The sequence below is a fragment of the Microcaecilia unicolor genome, chromosome 2 (genome assembly GCF_901765095.1).
Source record: "Microcaecilia unicolor chromosome 2, aMicUni1.1, whole genome shotgun sequence".
Lineage (NCBI taxonomy): Eukaryota > Metazoa > Chordata > Amphibia > Gymnophiona > Siphonopidae > Microcaecilia > Microcaecilia unicolor.
This window is the reverse complement of record NC_044032.1, coordinates 450,910,645-450,926,566: the sequence shown is the minus strand read 5'-3', so window position 1 is coordinate 450,926,566 and position 15,922 is coordinate 450,910,645. Positions and strand designations below refer to the sequence as shown.

The 15,922-nt window shown below is 41.5% G+C and overlaps 1 protein-coding gene across 1 annotated transcript in view; it reads right to left on the bottom strand.

Moving 5' to 3' along the window:
- The window catches only part of CPXM1 (carboxypeptidase X, M14 family member 1), a 158,116-nt gene that overhangs the window by 29,386 nt on the left and 112,808 nt on the right, over positions 1–15,922 (bottom strand). Inside the window, exons 8-10 of the mRNA XM_030190934.1 lie at positions 13,763–13,886; positions 11,630–11,826; positions 2,875–3,054 (exon numbers count right to left, since the gene is read on the bottom strand). Of these exons, the coding sequence (XP_030046794.1) occupies positions 2,875–3,054; positions 11,630–11,826; positions 13,763–13,886 (501 nt within the window). The remainder of the gene's footprint in view (positions 1–2,874; positions 3,055–11,629; positions 11,827–13,762; positions 13,887–15,922) is intronic.

Genomic DNA, 15,922 nt, shown 5'->3' with positions numbered 1-15,922 from the left:
ATTAACTGTACTAATTAGCTAGTTAACCAATTAAGTTATGTGCACTGTTATAGAATACGCTTCGGTTTCTGTGCGGAATTTCAGGCTCCATATATAGAATCTGAGGGTTAGTTATCAGCATACTGCTTCTTGTGCCTAATTTTGGCAACCTTTATAGAATTATCCTCTTACCCCCAGTTTCTAAATATAGTGCTCAAGATTGTCTGCGCAAGTCTGGACATACGTCCAATGCGTGCGTGCAGTTTAATTGAGTAACAAGCCAATTTGCACTAACTGGGCACTAACAATCAGTTATTGGCGTTAATTGGCAACAATTTCATTTTACACGTGCATCTTGCTAAGCACTAATCAGTAAAGATGCATGGTAAATCTTTTAGTGCACAATCGAAAAAGGGGCGTGGCCATGGGAGGAGCATGGGCGGGTCAGAGGCATCCACTTAAGATGCGCGCAGTATTATAGAATTCAGGGGATCTGTGCCTAATTTACACACAAGGATTTACACCAGGTTTCAGCTAGTGTAAATTCTTCACACTAAAATTTGGGCATAGACCCTGACACAATGCGTTATTCTATAAATCCTTGTGACTCTGGACAAGTCACTTAACCCTCCATTGCCCCTGGTACAAAATAAGTACCTGAATATATGTAAACCGCTTTGAATGTAGTTGCAAAAACCTCAGAAAGGCTGTATATCAAGTCCCATTTCCCTTTCCCTATTTGAGATTCTACATGGAATGTTGCTACTATTGGAGATTCTAGATGGAATGTTGCTACTATTGAGATTCTGTTGCTACTATTTGAGATTCTACATGGCAGGGGCGTAGCTACGGGTGGGCCTGGATGGGCCCAGGCCCACCCAGTTTAGCTTCAGGCCTGCCCACCCAGAGGCAGAGTCCGTGTCTACCCTCTCCCACCGCTGCCGCAGCCCGCAGCACTTCATTTAATGCTGTCGGTGCTGCTGTTGCACCTCACAATCTCCCACCCCCGCGGCGGCGCTTACACTTCACTATGGCGCTGCCTGACAGAAACTCTACAGATGCGGCACTGACGGACGTCCTGCTCCGGGGCCTTCCCTCTGCTGCGATGATGTAACTTCCTGCTTACGGAGGCGGGACGCGGAAGGCCCCGGAGCAAGACGTCCGTCAGTGCCGCATCTGTAGAGTTGCTGTCAGGCAGCACCATAGTGAAGTGTAAGCGCCGCCGCGGGGGTGGGAGATTGTGAGGTGCAACAGCAGCGCGGACAGCATGATTAAACCTGGAAGGGTTTCCTCTCACTTACAAAACATGACAAAACCGGCAGTTGAATTTAAAAGAGTGACAGGAAATCCTCTCAACAAAACCTTCTATGCCACCCTGGACTGGATGCCTTCGGGGGCAGGAAACTTTCTCTGCAGTGCCCAGGTAAAATTATATATATTATAAAATGGTAGTGGGCTTCTGGGTGGGGGTGGGCTCTGCAGTGCTCAGGCAAAAAAAAAAAAACCTTTTTTTGGGCACCTGGGTGGGGATGGGGGATTGTGAAGGGCAAGGCTGATGCCATGCTAAAAGGAGGGATATGGGAGTTAGGATTGGGCAGAGCTGATCCCGGGCTAGAGGGAAGGATGTGGAGGTAAGGAAGGGCTGATGCCAGACTAGAGGGAGAGATGGAGGGTGGAGGGAAGGGCAGGGCTGATGCTGGGCTAGAGGGAGGTTATTATTTAGTATTATCCCAAGAAATACTACTCATACCTATATACATAGTGCCCACCCATATTAGCTCTGGGCCCACCCAAAATGTCAGGTCTGGCTACGCTACTGCTACATGGAATGTTGCTACTATTTGAGATTCTGTTGCTACTGTTTGAGATTCTACATGGAATGTTGCTATTCCACTAGCAACATTCCATGTAGAAGCCTGCCCTTGCAGATCAGCAATGCGGCTGTGCAGGCTTCTGTTTCTGTGAGTCTGACCCACAGAAACAGAAGCCTGCGCTGCTGCATTGCTGATCTGCAAGGGCAGGCTTCTGCATGGAATGTTTCTAGTGTAGGAGTAGCCTAGTGGTTAGTGCAGTGGCCTTTGATCCTGGGGAACTGAGTTCAATTCCCACTGCAGCTCCTTGTGACTCTGGCCAAGTTACTTAACCCTCCATTGCCCCAGGTACAAAATAAGTACCTGAATATATGTAAACCACTTTGAATGTAGGTGCAAAAACCTCAGAAAGGCGGTATATCAAGTCCCATTTCCCCCTAAATGGTGCCCAACTTGCAGCACCATTTATAGAATAGCACTCAGCACACATTTTTTTTGCTGCTCAAATTTCAGCGCCATTTACAGAATCAACGGTGTCTTCTACTAAGCTGCAGTAGCGTTCTTAGCTCGCGGTAGAAATCAATTGGCGATAAACGCCAAGACGTCTTAGCATTTACTGCCAGCTGATTTCTACCACGAGCTAAAAACGCTACCTCTGCATAGTAAAAGCCCCCCCCCCCAGTCATTACTATGCAATCTGTCATCTTTACTATGTAATCATGTATCATGAATGCATTTGTGGTCATATACAGATTTTCATACTTATGTTATGATTAGCCCTTTAACAGGTGTCCTTGAAGAGTGTTGTGATACAGCTGTGAATTCAGTGGATTATCCCCAATCAGTCCTTGTGTAACATTCTTGCATTTGAAAAATGAGTAGGACAAAGAGGGCACCTTTTTCTGTTTGTTAACTTATAAGTGAATTCTAATACTGCCGTAAGCTGCCTTAAGTATTATTTGGAAAGGACACTGAAGATGCTGTTTTTCCTAATCCTCCAAGTGCAGCCCAAGTATGCAGGGTAAGGACAACCAACACATATGCAAGTTTACATTTTATGAATGAGAATTCAATTCTGACTGACCGTTGCGTTGGGGTGGGTGTAATATTCTGGGATGGGAATGTAGTGGTTGGGGAATTTGTCCGGGATCAATTCATTATCTTCAGCGTCCCACAGCGGGGTGTTCAGATCTGCAAAGTTGTGATTCAGATCAAGGCCAAAGTAGGTCCAGCGGCCAATAGCCCATCCTGACAGCTCTGAACCCTGGAGGGAGAAAAAAAAATGCAAAGAGAAAGAAGATGTCTCTGTTTTCTTCCTATTGTCTTAGGGGCCCTTTTACTAAGCTGCGGTAAAACGTGACCTGCGCTAGTGTGGGCACGTGAAATTGGCACGCACTGGGCCATTTTTTTTACTGCAGCGGGTAAAAAGACCTTTTTTAAATAGGGCAGTAAGGCGTGAAGAGTTTTTTTTTGTCCAGATGTCTCAGAAGGACGATGCTGCTACATCCTGTGGGTTTTTTATTTCAGGATGGGATACAATTGCAGGTGGAGTCAGACGCACGGCTATTTTTGGCAAAGTTGCTACTTTTGGCTAGAAAGGTCATTCTTGTCCAATGGCGACTGTGCAGAGTACCTTAATTAACAATGTGGCGGTTACTGTTGTTTGATATGGCACTCTTTGAGCGTAAGTTAGTGGGCAACAGACCTGAATCTCAATGGAACCGCTTCCAGGATGTTTGGGAACCGTATTGGGCTATGCTTTCACACAAGGAGCGTAGCCTGCTCTTGAATGCATAAGGGAGTAGGGTCATTGGGTTATCTAAAATAGTAAGTGGTAATTGTGTGTGCTGACGTTTATGGGCTTAAAAAGTACCCTGTGTACACATAAAGCCCACACCCACGGTTCAATAATGCTTCAATACAGCCACTCTGAATTCTCATCCCCTGTAATCTCACCACACTCATACTTCTACTCACAGAAAATGTATACCATATGCTTTCTTGTTGATATGTACTGCCCCTTTTAGTTTCCCGTTGTTCCCCCAATGTTTCACTGCTCTTTTCCATTGTTATATTCCTTAATGATACTCTGAGTTTGTCTCGCATAACTCCTCACAATGTAATCCATAACCGAGTAGTAACAAATTGTATTTCTATCACTCACAACTTACTGTAAGCCACACTGAGCCCGCAAAAAGGTGGGAAAATGTGGGATACAAATGCAATAAAATAGTGTGTTTGACCTGATGCGTTTAGCTTCTTTCTATGTTTAATATGCCTTCCTCTTGTGGTTGGGGGAGGGGGAGGGACAGTGGGGGATATACATGAAAAATGTGATGGAGGTCTGATATGTTTAGGCTAAATGCTGGATATTGGCATCTGTTAGGTATAAATAATGGTTATGTGGTATGAGAGATACAATGACTAACGATTTTTGCTGGTTTGTCTATTGATATGGACAGTGTTTTCTTTTTCTTTGTAATGATGACAACTCCAAATAAAGATGATGTTAAAAAATAGGGCAGTAAATGGCCATGCAGTAAAATTAAAAGTAGTGCGTGGCTATTTACTGCCTGAGCCCTTAACACCACCTATCCGAGCGTTTGCCCTATCGTTGCTTAGTAAAAGGACCGTTAATTTTTCTCTTACCGCATACTGAAATCTTCTCATATTTCTGCTTGTCTCTCTTTTTCTCACTGTCTTTTTCTGAACTGACTGTTGCCCTTTTACATCACTCCACTATCTTTTTTTCCTTTCCTTGTCTATCCAGTTCTCTCCCTTTCTTCTCATTTACCTGCGACATATTCAATATGGCCTTGTATTCTTTTTTATTTTCCACATATTTTATATATATGAATATGTACTCATCACAATATGCTTTCCATCTCTGAAAATGGGTCTTACAAGCTCAGGTACACAGGGCCCTTTTACTAAAAAGCGCTAAGGGCCAAATTCTATATATGGTGCCTGAAAAAGCGTCGCTGGAAAAACCACATGATTAGCGCTATTCTATAAAGTATGCCTAAAGTTAGGCGTACTTTGTGGAATATGCGCATGCGCCGTTCTTGTGCCTAAAATTTAGGCACACCCATTTAGGCCACCTGAAACCAGGCCAGCATCTAAGTTAGGCGCAGATTGGGTGTATTCCATAATAGTGTGCATAGTTTTTAGGAACGCCCACAACCCACCCACAACCACACCTCCTTTTCATCTGTGCATATTAGAATTTACGTGCACCGCGTTATAGAATATGCCTATAAGGTTGTGCGCATACATTCTAATTAAAGCCAATTAGTGCTGCTAATTGATTGTTAAGTACCAATTATTGGCATTGATTGGCTTGTTAATCAATTAAGTTGTGCGTGCAATTTGACTGCATGGCCAAATTAGTGCGCACAACTTAACGCACCATATATAGAATTTGGGGGTAAGTCCTTAACGTGAGGTTAGTAAGCAAGAACAGTCCAATTGGCTTTGTGCTAGTTTGGATCTTAGTGCGCAGTAATCCATGTTTTATTTAGTTTTAAAAATCGAATCAAGTAATTTAAGGGTACATCACACAGAAGCTCCTTTAATATATCATTAGAGCATAGCCTGAGGATCTGTGATTTGTGGTATTATTTAATTTGCAGAAGAAACGGCGAGGGAATACATCCGCTTTGCTTGAACTGAAGGAGCAGTGCTTTATTTTTCTGTGGGACACAGTTTCACCTAAAGGATTGAATAAAGATGTTGATTGGGGTGGATCCAGTGAGATATAGTTTAAAACCGCATGCCGGGGCGCTTCAATACGCATGCATCGACGTTTTCAGCTGGCTGATGCCATGCTGAATGAAGCACTTGCTGTTGAATCCTTAGCCCATTGTGAGCTGTTACAATATTGAAGAATTTTGTTTACAAGGTATTGTTGGAGTTTTGTTAATATTTTATAGAAGGGGGAGGGATTTATAGTGAGTATTATGCATGTATGATGGTTTGTTTAATTTTATAGTCTCAACCCCTGATGACCCTTAGTGAAACATGGCACCGTGTCAGGTTTAGAGCAATGAAGATGTTATAAATGATGGACTGTTCATTAACTTGGCTGGCTGCAAGTGAACATCAGACATTTTGTATCTGTCCGTTGGGAGATAATATTTTCACGAGTGAGGACTTGCATATAGTTATACGTGGGTGGAGTATGCAGAAACAGTGATATACTGTATGACTATATATGGAACTATTCTATTGCAAGATAAATGATTCTGCCTCTCAACAGAACATATTGGTAGTAAATGTAGAAAAAAAGGTCAATCAATAGAACGAGACTGGTATGTTAGGCAGGATATTTCTGTTCCTTACTTTTTTTATTGTACAAGTAGAAATAGGGAAGCTGAACATTGTCCAAACAGAGAGGGCTATCCATGGTATCCACAGCCGGTGAAGCATACGGATTTTCGGAAAAACGTTTAAAAACGGCATCAATTTTGGAATCAGAAGAGGTCTTCCTGCCCATACCATCGGTCAACTGCAGAACCCTCGAAGAACCTCACCTAGTCTTAATCAACAATTTGCCACTTTTGCTGCTAAGTAATAAAATTGGTATTTATAATAGGCTAATCACTTAACAGCCTTTCAATGCAGGAAAATATTAAGAACCATTTGAGAGGCTAAAAGTGCTATTTTAGTAGCAATGGACTTCCGAATGCCCAATGCAATCCTACCCTTGTCACCTGCTTCTGCAGACGCAAAATTTCCTTGTCCTTTATTTTCTTCTGATGAGCAGCATATGCTATGATCTCTCCCCTGAGCACCATCTTAGCCATGTCCCAGAAGAGAAGGGGTTGTGTCGCATGGGCTATATTGTTCACTGTGTATTCATTCTGTTTTTCTACCAAAAAAGAATGAAATGAATGGTCCCAACAAAGCTCAATGGGGAATTACCATCTAAACTCCCTGCTGTCAAAAGTAGCAAGGTCCAAGGACACTCAAACCAACACATGGTCAGAAATGCCATATGGGCCAATCTCTGATGTAAAAAGAGATTTGAAAACCAGGATGTAATCGATTCTTGACTGAGTAGAATGAGCTTGAGAAAGGTGGGTATAGTCCCTTTCTCCCATGTGAAATAAACGCCAAGAATCAGAGACAGCCCCCTGGACGGGTGAATCCCTAAATCCCTTTAAGGTAAGAATGATCCAGAGTGGGGTCATGGATTGTATTGAAATCCCCTCCCCCAATAATAATAATATCATGGTGGACCTGAGGTAAGAGAGCATTGATTAGACTAGGAAAAAATACCTTATCATACGAATTGGTGTATAAACATTACATAAAATCACAGGGTGTTTGTCAAGAGTTACTCTGGCCAATACAAAGCTGCCCTCCAGACCCCGAATTACAGAGTGGATTTGTACATCCAGGGACTGCCTAAACAAAATTAGAACCGCCATGGAGCCTACACACCACCGCTGAAACTTTTGATGTTCTTCGGAAGAGAGATGGGTTTCTTGTAACATTGTTATATCAATTTTATGTCTATTAAGAAACTGTAATATCTTTTGCCTCTTAATGGGGGATGTCACCCCCCCTACATTCCAAGAGGACAGTTTAAGAGGGCTCATTTATCCAAGTTCCTCATATAAATGAGAAGAGAATAAAACGAATGTAGTAGGAGCGGTCTCCCAGCTCTCGACTGCCCCACACAAGACCAAACATGTGCCTGACAAAAAATTGGCCTCGTCCTCGTCCTGTAAGAAAGAAAAAAAACCTCATAAACAACAAGGGAGACAGTGATGAAAACCAAGAAAATAAAGCAGTTTCGAAGAGCTCCACCCGGCAAAAGAAATCTGAAGATGACAAAATCCGCAGAGCACTGGCTCAAAGATCAAAGTAGAAAATGCAGACGACACAAGCTGTTGCCGGCAACAGAGCTGCTGGCCTGCAGTATGAAGACCAAATGACGCACATAGCAGGGTCTGATCGCCACACTTCAGCAGGGTGATGAGGGCGACAGGTGGGCCACCAACTTAGCCCCCTCTGAATCAGAGTCAAAAATCTTTAAAGTAACATTGTGGGAAATCCGGAGCTTCACAGGATGAGCCAAAGTAAACTGGATCTGCTGCTGAATGAGTTTTTTACAGATAGGTGCAAAAGCCTTCTGTACTGTCGAAACAGCAGCTGAGTAATATTGGAAATGGAGAACAGTCGAACCCTCGTTCTCCAGTATTTTACCTCCTCTAAGCGCCTGAAGAATGTCCATTTTATGGTTTAAGGTTAACCATATGTGGCTTTAACCAAACGTTGTCCCAAACCCATTGTCCCAAACGTTGGGCCCTCTCAATCTGCAGGGGGTGTGTGTTCTGCACGAGTTGAAGTGAGTCTGCAAGCCATTTTCCCAGGAAGATCTGCAAATTCTTATCAGGTAACGTTTCTGCAAAACCCACCTGAAGCCTCTGACCCTCCAAGACTCGCACCGTGTCCTCCACATCACTGACCCTCTGCTGCATCACCTGGACATCTTTAGTAAGACTAGTAAAGTTATTTTCCATCTGATTTAGCTTATCCATTACGCATTGGAATTGTTTCCACATGGCAGATTCCATCGCTGTGCTCACCTCCGCTAAAATTTCCGCTGCCCACTCAGAGCTGGGAGACAGAGAAGATGACACACTCTTATCTGCCTTTTTGGTGTCTGTTGTGCGGACCTTCTCCCATTCATTTTTGGCAGGTTTCAAAGCCATCAAGCTGCCAGAACGATTTTCGGTGTGTGGAGATGGGTTAGGGACTCGTCTAGAAGTCAATAAGAGACTGATGCTGCTGGTTAAGTGCAGATTAGACTGGGGAGAGCAGGAGCCTTCAGACTTCTACCCTCACGCCACCATTCCCAAATCAGAAGTCCCTCTAAGTATGTTTTTTTTTACCATTCTCCTCATTTTATCATAGTCTCCTTTTTGAAAGTTAAATGCTAACGTATTTGATTTGCTCTGTGTAATTACTCCAGAGATTATATAAAATCTGATCATGTTATTATCACTGTTATCCAGTAGCCCCAGCACCATTACTTCCTGTAGCAGACCATGTGCTCCACTAAGGACTAGATCTAGAATTGTTCCCCCTCATGTTGGTTCCTGAACCAGCTGCTCTGTAAAGCAGTCCTTGATTTCATCAAGGAATTTTACCCCCCTAGCATGCCCTGATGTTACATTTACCCAGTCAATATTGGGCTAATTAAAATCACAGTAATCCAAAAATAATTCTACAATTAATTATGAGTGTTCAAGGGTAGATGGAAATCAATTGAAAAAAGGTGGAGAAAAAAAAGACCTCAGTGAAAACCGGATACACCTCTTAGTAAAGGACACACCTTTTAATTAGAGAGGGAACCTCTTAATCATTAGTCTTTTTAAAAAAAACTCCACGTTATTAACTTTCATATTTATCATACCATCTCACCCTTATAAACATTCATGTAGGGCGGACACGCAATGCTTCATATCAAAAAAAGTCCAATTGTATAAAAATTACTTATCTTGGACGGTGGTTGTTTCCGTCTATACACCTTCACGAAGTATTTTCTTCTATTTCTCTTTAACTTATATTATCCTTTAATGAATCCCGACAGGAAAACCCTGTTTCGCCACTGTCCGGCTGCCTCAGGGGAAAATATGTTAGTTCAACACCTCCAAGATCAATTGACTCGCCAGCATACTGTCCTCTGGCCTCTATATAGAATGGCGGTCGGCGTTTTTGTTAGACCTTCCAGATTAAATACACAGCGTGTGACGTCATTCCGTTCTTCTGACGTATATTCATAAGAACGCTTTCCATTCGATGGATATATTTAAACCTCTCGGTATGACAGTTTGTAATGTGAAAATCCATCTCTGCTCCTTTCTTCGCAGCACATTTCTGATATCCCCCTTTCTCTCCGTAACTTGAATCTGCTCTAATACCATGCATTTCAACTCTGAAAAGTCATGCTGTTTATCTACACAATGAGTCACCATAGGTTCATGCATTTTATGTGACTGTATACAATGTCTGTGTTCAATAAGTCGAGTCTTCAGAGCCCGTGAAGTCTGCCCCACATAATTTAATCCGCACGGGCAAGTGATAACATATATCACATTTCTAGTCGTGCAGTTAGTGATAGCATGGCAAGCATATACCTTTCCGGTATTCTGATCAATAAATTCTTTCGTTGTCTTCATGTTCACACAAACCGAACATTTCCCACAGCTACTGTGCATACCTTCATAAGTGTGACTAAGACTCACCCATTATTATTGTGTTACCCAGTTTGTTAGCCCCCCTAATTTCTGATAACATTTCTACATCTGTCTGTTTATCCTGGCCAGGTGGACAGTAGCCTATCAGTATCCTTTCCCCCTTTATACATGGAATCTCTATCCATAGGGATTCCAAGTTGTATTTTGTGTCCTACAGAATTTTTAGTCTATTCGATTCAAGGCCCTCCTTAACATATAATGCTACCCCTCGACCAATTCAATCCACCCTATCACTGCAATATAATTTGTACCCTAGTATGACAGTGTCCCATTGGTTATCTTCCTTCCACCAGGTCTCAAAGATGCCTATTATATCCATATTTTCATTCTAACTCTCATGTTATTTCTTAGGCTTCTGGTATTTGCATACAGACATTTCAAACAATCCCCCCTGTTTACTAAGCCATATGGCAACACCGACACAGCCCATTCAAAGCGAATGGGCTGTGTTGACATTAGCACACCACCAGCTGCTAGAGCGACTTAGTAAACAGGGGGGAATGTTTGTGGTTCCTATTTACAACTTTCTCAGCAGTTGATAGGGATAATTTGCAATTTTTTTAAATCTGTGTGCTCTGTATTTAAAGACACCTGATCTACTATGGTCTCTATTGCAACCTTGCTCTTGAGATGCCCTATCTTCCCTGTTTTGGTGATATCTTTTAAAGATACCTTGTTCCGAACCATGACCTTTTGAGCGATTGTCAGCCTTCTCCCATTTTCTAGTTTAAAGTTCCTTTATCTCCTTTTAAATGTTGATGCCAGCAGCCTGGAAAGAACCAATGAACGGATGTAGGCAATCACAACAAAGGCAACCATTTCAATTCATCATTCAATCCCCTTGGGTGTAAAGTTTCTTTTTTTGTTTTTAAATTTTTTTTTACAATATGTTACAAATGAACAAAATACAATGCATACATAATAGGAAATCAAAATAACACACAAATGTCACAATAGTCCACTTCAAGGAGAGAACAGCTAGAGAAAACCGAGAGTAACATAGCTTAAACAAAAAAAGTAGAGATTACAGGCTTCCATTACTTAGAACCCTTTCTTTTAATTAATCCCTCCCACAATTTAGCTCATATTCTATTCATACTAGGTATTAGGATTGTCAGAAAGAAAATTTTCTAGATGTGAAGGGTCAGGGAAAACATAATAATTACTATTATAGGTAACTAAACATTTACAAGGGAACTTGCGGGAAAGAGTTGCCCCTACAGCTAACACCTTAGGTTTCAACTGCAGAAAAGCCTTTACTTTTAACTGAGTTGGTTTAGCTACATTGGGAAACATGGGTGTAAAGTTTTTAATGTAAAAATCCAAAAGTGGTCCATAAAGTAGCCAGGAAGAGCTCATCCCTCTTAGAACAATTCATGGCCATAAAGACCTCAATTTGATCATCCCCCTGCCCTTCACCACTGGGTGACCTTGACCAAAGTCACTTGTTCCCATCCAAATTTAGATTTATAAATTCTGTACAGAAAGGACATTGATTTATCTACAACGGAACAGACAGTACTGAATCAACAACATATTTAGAAAATCCAGGAAAGACATTGTGCCTACCAGTTTGTAGGCCTGCTCATATCCATCCGGGTTCATGGAAGGCAGCAGGTGTATGCGGGTCTCTGTTACCAGCCGCACAATACGTGGGTTTCCTTTATTGTATTCCTGGCACATATACTGCATCAGGTTGAGTAGCAGCTCCCGGCCCACCACCTCATTCCCGTGCATCCCTGCCACGTACCGGAACTCTGGCTCACCTGCAACACGGGACCAGAAACAGTTAAAGAGGGGAGGCAACGAAGCAAGAACCTGGAAGAAGGCTTAACAAAAATTCTGTCTTCTCAGTAGGATGAAACATTTCAAAAGAACCCATAGCAAATAGCAACGATCGCTGCTGAAACTTTTACTATTAAGACACTGGTACACACGGCTATTTTAGAGCACAAATCTTGGAGAATGACATTAACCCCCAAATACTATAAAGGTAGCTCAAATTAGGGCACCCAAATTTGCATGCGATCCTGGGATGCACACACAGCCTAACTGATTAACGAGCCAATTAACATCAATAATTTATTTATTTGTTGCATTTGTATCTCACATTTTCCCACCTCTTTGCAGGCTCAATGTGGCTTACATTATGCCGTAATGGCGATCGCCATTTCCGGAATGAGAAATACAAAGTAGTATTACATTGATGTCCCATTTTCATTACCTTTCAAAATAAGTCTTTTTTCTACTTTACTAACATCACTATTGACACAATACAATCACTATCATATTTCTTGTCATAGTGCTTTTTAAGTTGGATATGTCCTCTTATCTTTTTAATTTACTTTTATAATTACATATATATTTCTTCAAGTTATTGATACACTGGTGACACTATGGTGTATGCACATCTTAGAAATGGTCATTATGCATGTTTACAGTATATATGTATTGGTTCCTTTATACGTTTTTAATGCTTTCTATTGTTATTTGTTTTAATACATGATTTATAATTATATTTATGTTTTAATATAGACCCCTGACGAAAAAACACGGCCCGTGTCGGGTCAATGATATATGACGTACAATTAAAGATATTGCCCCACTTGTGAAGTCACTGATGCTGGACCTATTGCTTCTCTTTTCTCCATGGCACCAGTAAGTGTGTTTAAAATTTTTTCCCCTGTTTATTTACAGAAAATAAGGGAAAAACTTATACCTGAGTCACTCACGGCAAATTCTTCACCTTGTTCTCTTCTCTAACTCTACAAGCTCTGTTTTGTTCTACCTCTCCTTCTTTCTGAATCCTTCCTTTTATCGCTCCCTGCTCTGGCTTGCTTAACTAATGAGATCTTTATGGGCCTAGGGGGCCCTGCCCTCCCTTCTCTAAGAGACTCCTCCTCCAGAACCCCTATGCCTCTTGGGAGTTGTAGTTTCTCCTTAGATCCATCTTTCCCTTGTTCTGGAAGTATTTTCTTCTTCCTTTCTTCTCCCATTTCCAAGGGGTTCTTATGTGTCTTTGAAGGATGGAATGTGAATTTCATCCCAGTGCCTATTATAAATACTTCCTATGAAGACAATTTTCTACCCACTTTGCTGGAAAGTCCATGAGTCTTTTTTTACTCACTTCTCTTACTGAGAATTCTCATGACCCTGGGCAAATCACTTCATCCTCCATTGTCTCAGGTGCTATACTCAGGACTATACTTAATTAGCCTGTGATAATGTTTTAACACATGTTATTACACCTTAAAATGTGTTACTACAATTTAATTGTGTTATTTCATGCAAAACCCATTATTGTCAAAATTGGACTGATTCACTATTAACTCACATTAACTGTAAAGTACTGTGCTTTAATGCATTAACGGGTCAGTAAATTAATCCTTCGATTGTAAGCCTTTTAGGAATGAGAAATATCTACTGTAATTCACCTTGATCTCAGGGTTCAAAGGTGAGTCATTTAAATATGAAACTCAAAGCCAGAAAGTCAGTTGTACCATTGGAGAGACAATTGTACCAATGAAAGGGCTATACAATTAGGAGAATTACCAGCACAGAGAATGATGAATCAGCTATGACCAAGGTTTTTGACAAAATCAGAGAAAACCAGAAGAATGAAGTCAGTAGTGATAAAGCCATGATGTTGTTAGCTAGTGGACCCACTTGATATAATCTTCAGAGTGTGGGAAACAAGCTCACCTAATTCATGCTGTCCTGGATTGTCAGAGATCTCCATGACATACATTTTCAGACCTAGGTAGCTCTTGCCAATGTTGTACACTCGTGTAATGTTGGGACATTCCTCATTCACCACCTTCATCAGCTGTAGAATGGAAGACAGAAAGCTTAGGGAGCTGAAAGTTACAATATCACATCCTAGGAGGAAATTGGGTACAATTTAGGAATGCCCAATTAACAAAATAGGAATAAGAACTGATTATAATCCCAGCATTTTTGCTTCTGTTAGTAAATGTTTAGTTGTGTGCTAGTCCAAAGCATCAGCAGATGTTCTCCTCTTCATCCTACAATTGACACAACTTATGCTGTGCATTTTTACTGTTGCATTGCATACTACTGTCCCAGTGGCTTTTGGATGTACTATACCTGACCCCTGGTCATTGTAATAGTTTTGGGTCAGTCTGCTTTTTTTTTTTTAATGCCTATCTATATGCATTCCAGGAGGTCCTTGGTTATGTTCTGCAAGTGTCTAATTCCAAATGCAATACAGTGCTGTCCAACTAGAACAGGAGTTCTGAATCTAGTCCTCGGGACACACTCAGGTTTCTAGGATTTCCACAATGAATATGCATGAGATAGGTTCGTATAAAATGGAGGTAGTGCATGCAAATTTATCTCATGCATATTCATTGTGGGTGTCCTGAAAATCTGACTGGCTAGGTGTGTCCCGAGGACTGGATTCAGAACCCCTGTTCTAGTGGATAGCACTGTATTGCCTCTGGAATTAAAATTGAGAACCCCTGCAGTAGGATCATATGGGCAACTTTGGTCATGGACAGCTGCAGGGAGCTTCAGTTTTGTAAACTGAATTACCCACATCACAAAATGTTTTGTGTTGAGACTATTTAGTATATAATTAGTCTTCTACCCAGTTCCTCTAATGGTGCTGGACAAATTATGTCATGGTAACAAAGTAGATGACAGCAGATAAAGACATGTATGGTCCATCCTGTCTGCCCAACAAGATAAATTTATAGTATAAGGTATGATATGATGCTACATATGCATGCTTGATCTTGATTTGTCCTTGCCATTTTCAGGGCACAGACCATAGAAGTCTGCCTGGCACTGTCCTTGTTCTCTAGTTACTGAAGCTGAATCTGTCCAGCCATGATCAGGGCACAGACCGTAGAAGTCTTCCCAGCACTAGCTTTGCTTCCCAATTATTGGTGTTGCCATCTCATCACCGTTAAGCTTATTTGGTTCCACGACTTCTATACATGATTCCGTTGTGCTTTTATCCCATGCATTTTTGAATTCCGTTACTGTTTTCATCTCCACTACTGACTATAACGACATTGCTTTGTTAAATTCTATAATCACAGACATGAGTGTATAAGAGAAATCAAGGTATGCATGCTAGTGTGTAAGGGAGACTAGGCGATCACCGAAGGTGGCATCTTCTGGAGGGCAGAAAATAACAGCTGCAATCAAGACAAAAGCAATAGATCCTGAAAGCCGCACAAAGTCAAAGAACCATCAGCAAGTACTTTTTACCTGCAGAGGGAGTGGACAGTTTTCAAAATAGCCCATTTACCTGGATAAATGGCTTCTGGAAATTGTCCTCATTATGCATACATATATGAGTACAAAACAAAAGGGGTCCTGTAAATGCAGAAAATTACCATTTGGTAAGTGCAAGGAGGACTGTTGGAATCATTCCCCAGCATGCTCTCATACAACTGCTACACAGAAATGTACTTAAATGCATGGTAAGGGACATTGCAGACAGCACAGAGCCAGTTACCACTCGCTACTAGGAGGCGATAAGTGCTTCCATGTTATCTGCAAGGGTGGTTGTTAGTGTTTGGTCAGATACTTGCACTAACTCAATGACCAGTCCATGCCCATTTCCCATCCCATAACAGGAAATGCAGTTTAGTGTGTGAATTAGTGTGTACTATCATTCCAGCACAGTAATGGTTAATGTGGCCATGCGCTAACAGTTACTGTGCCCCAAATCACACACGAAAGAGGTAAATGCACACCTATTAAGTAAGGTTATTTTATGAGTGTAAAGACAAGTAGCGTAAGTGGCAGGCACGGACATTTACACTAGAGATATAAGCACTGTTCCCTCTAAGCTGAGTGGGAGTCCTCCACCTACAGTCCTGCCAGAGG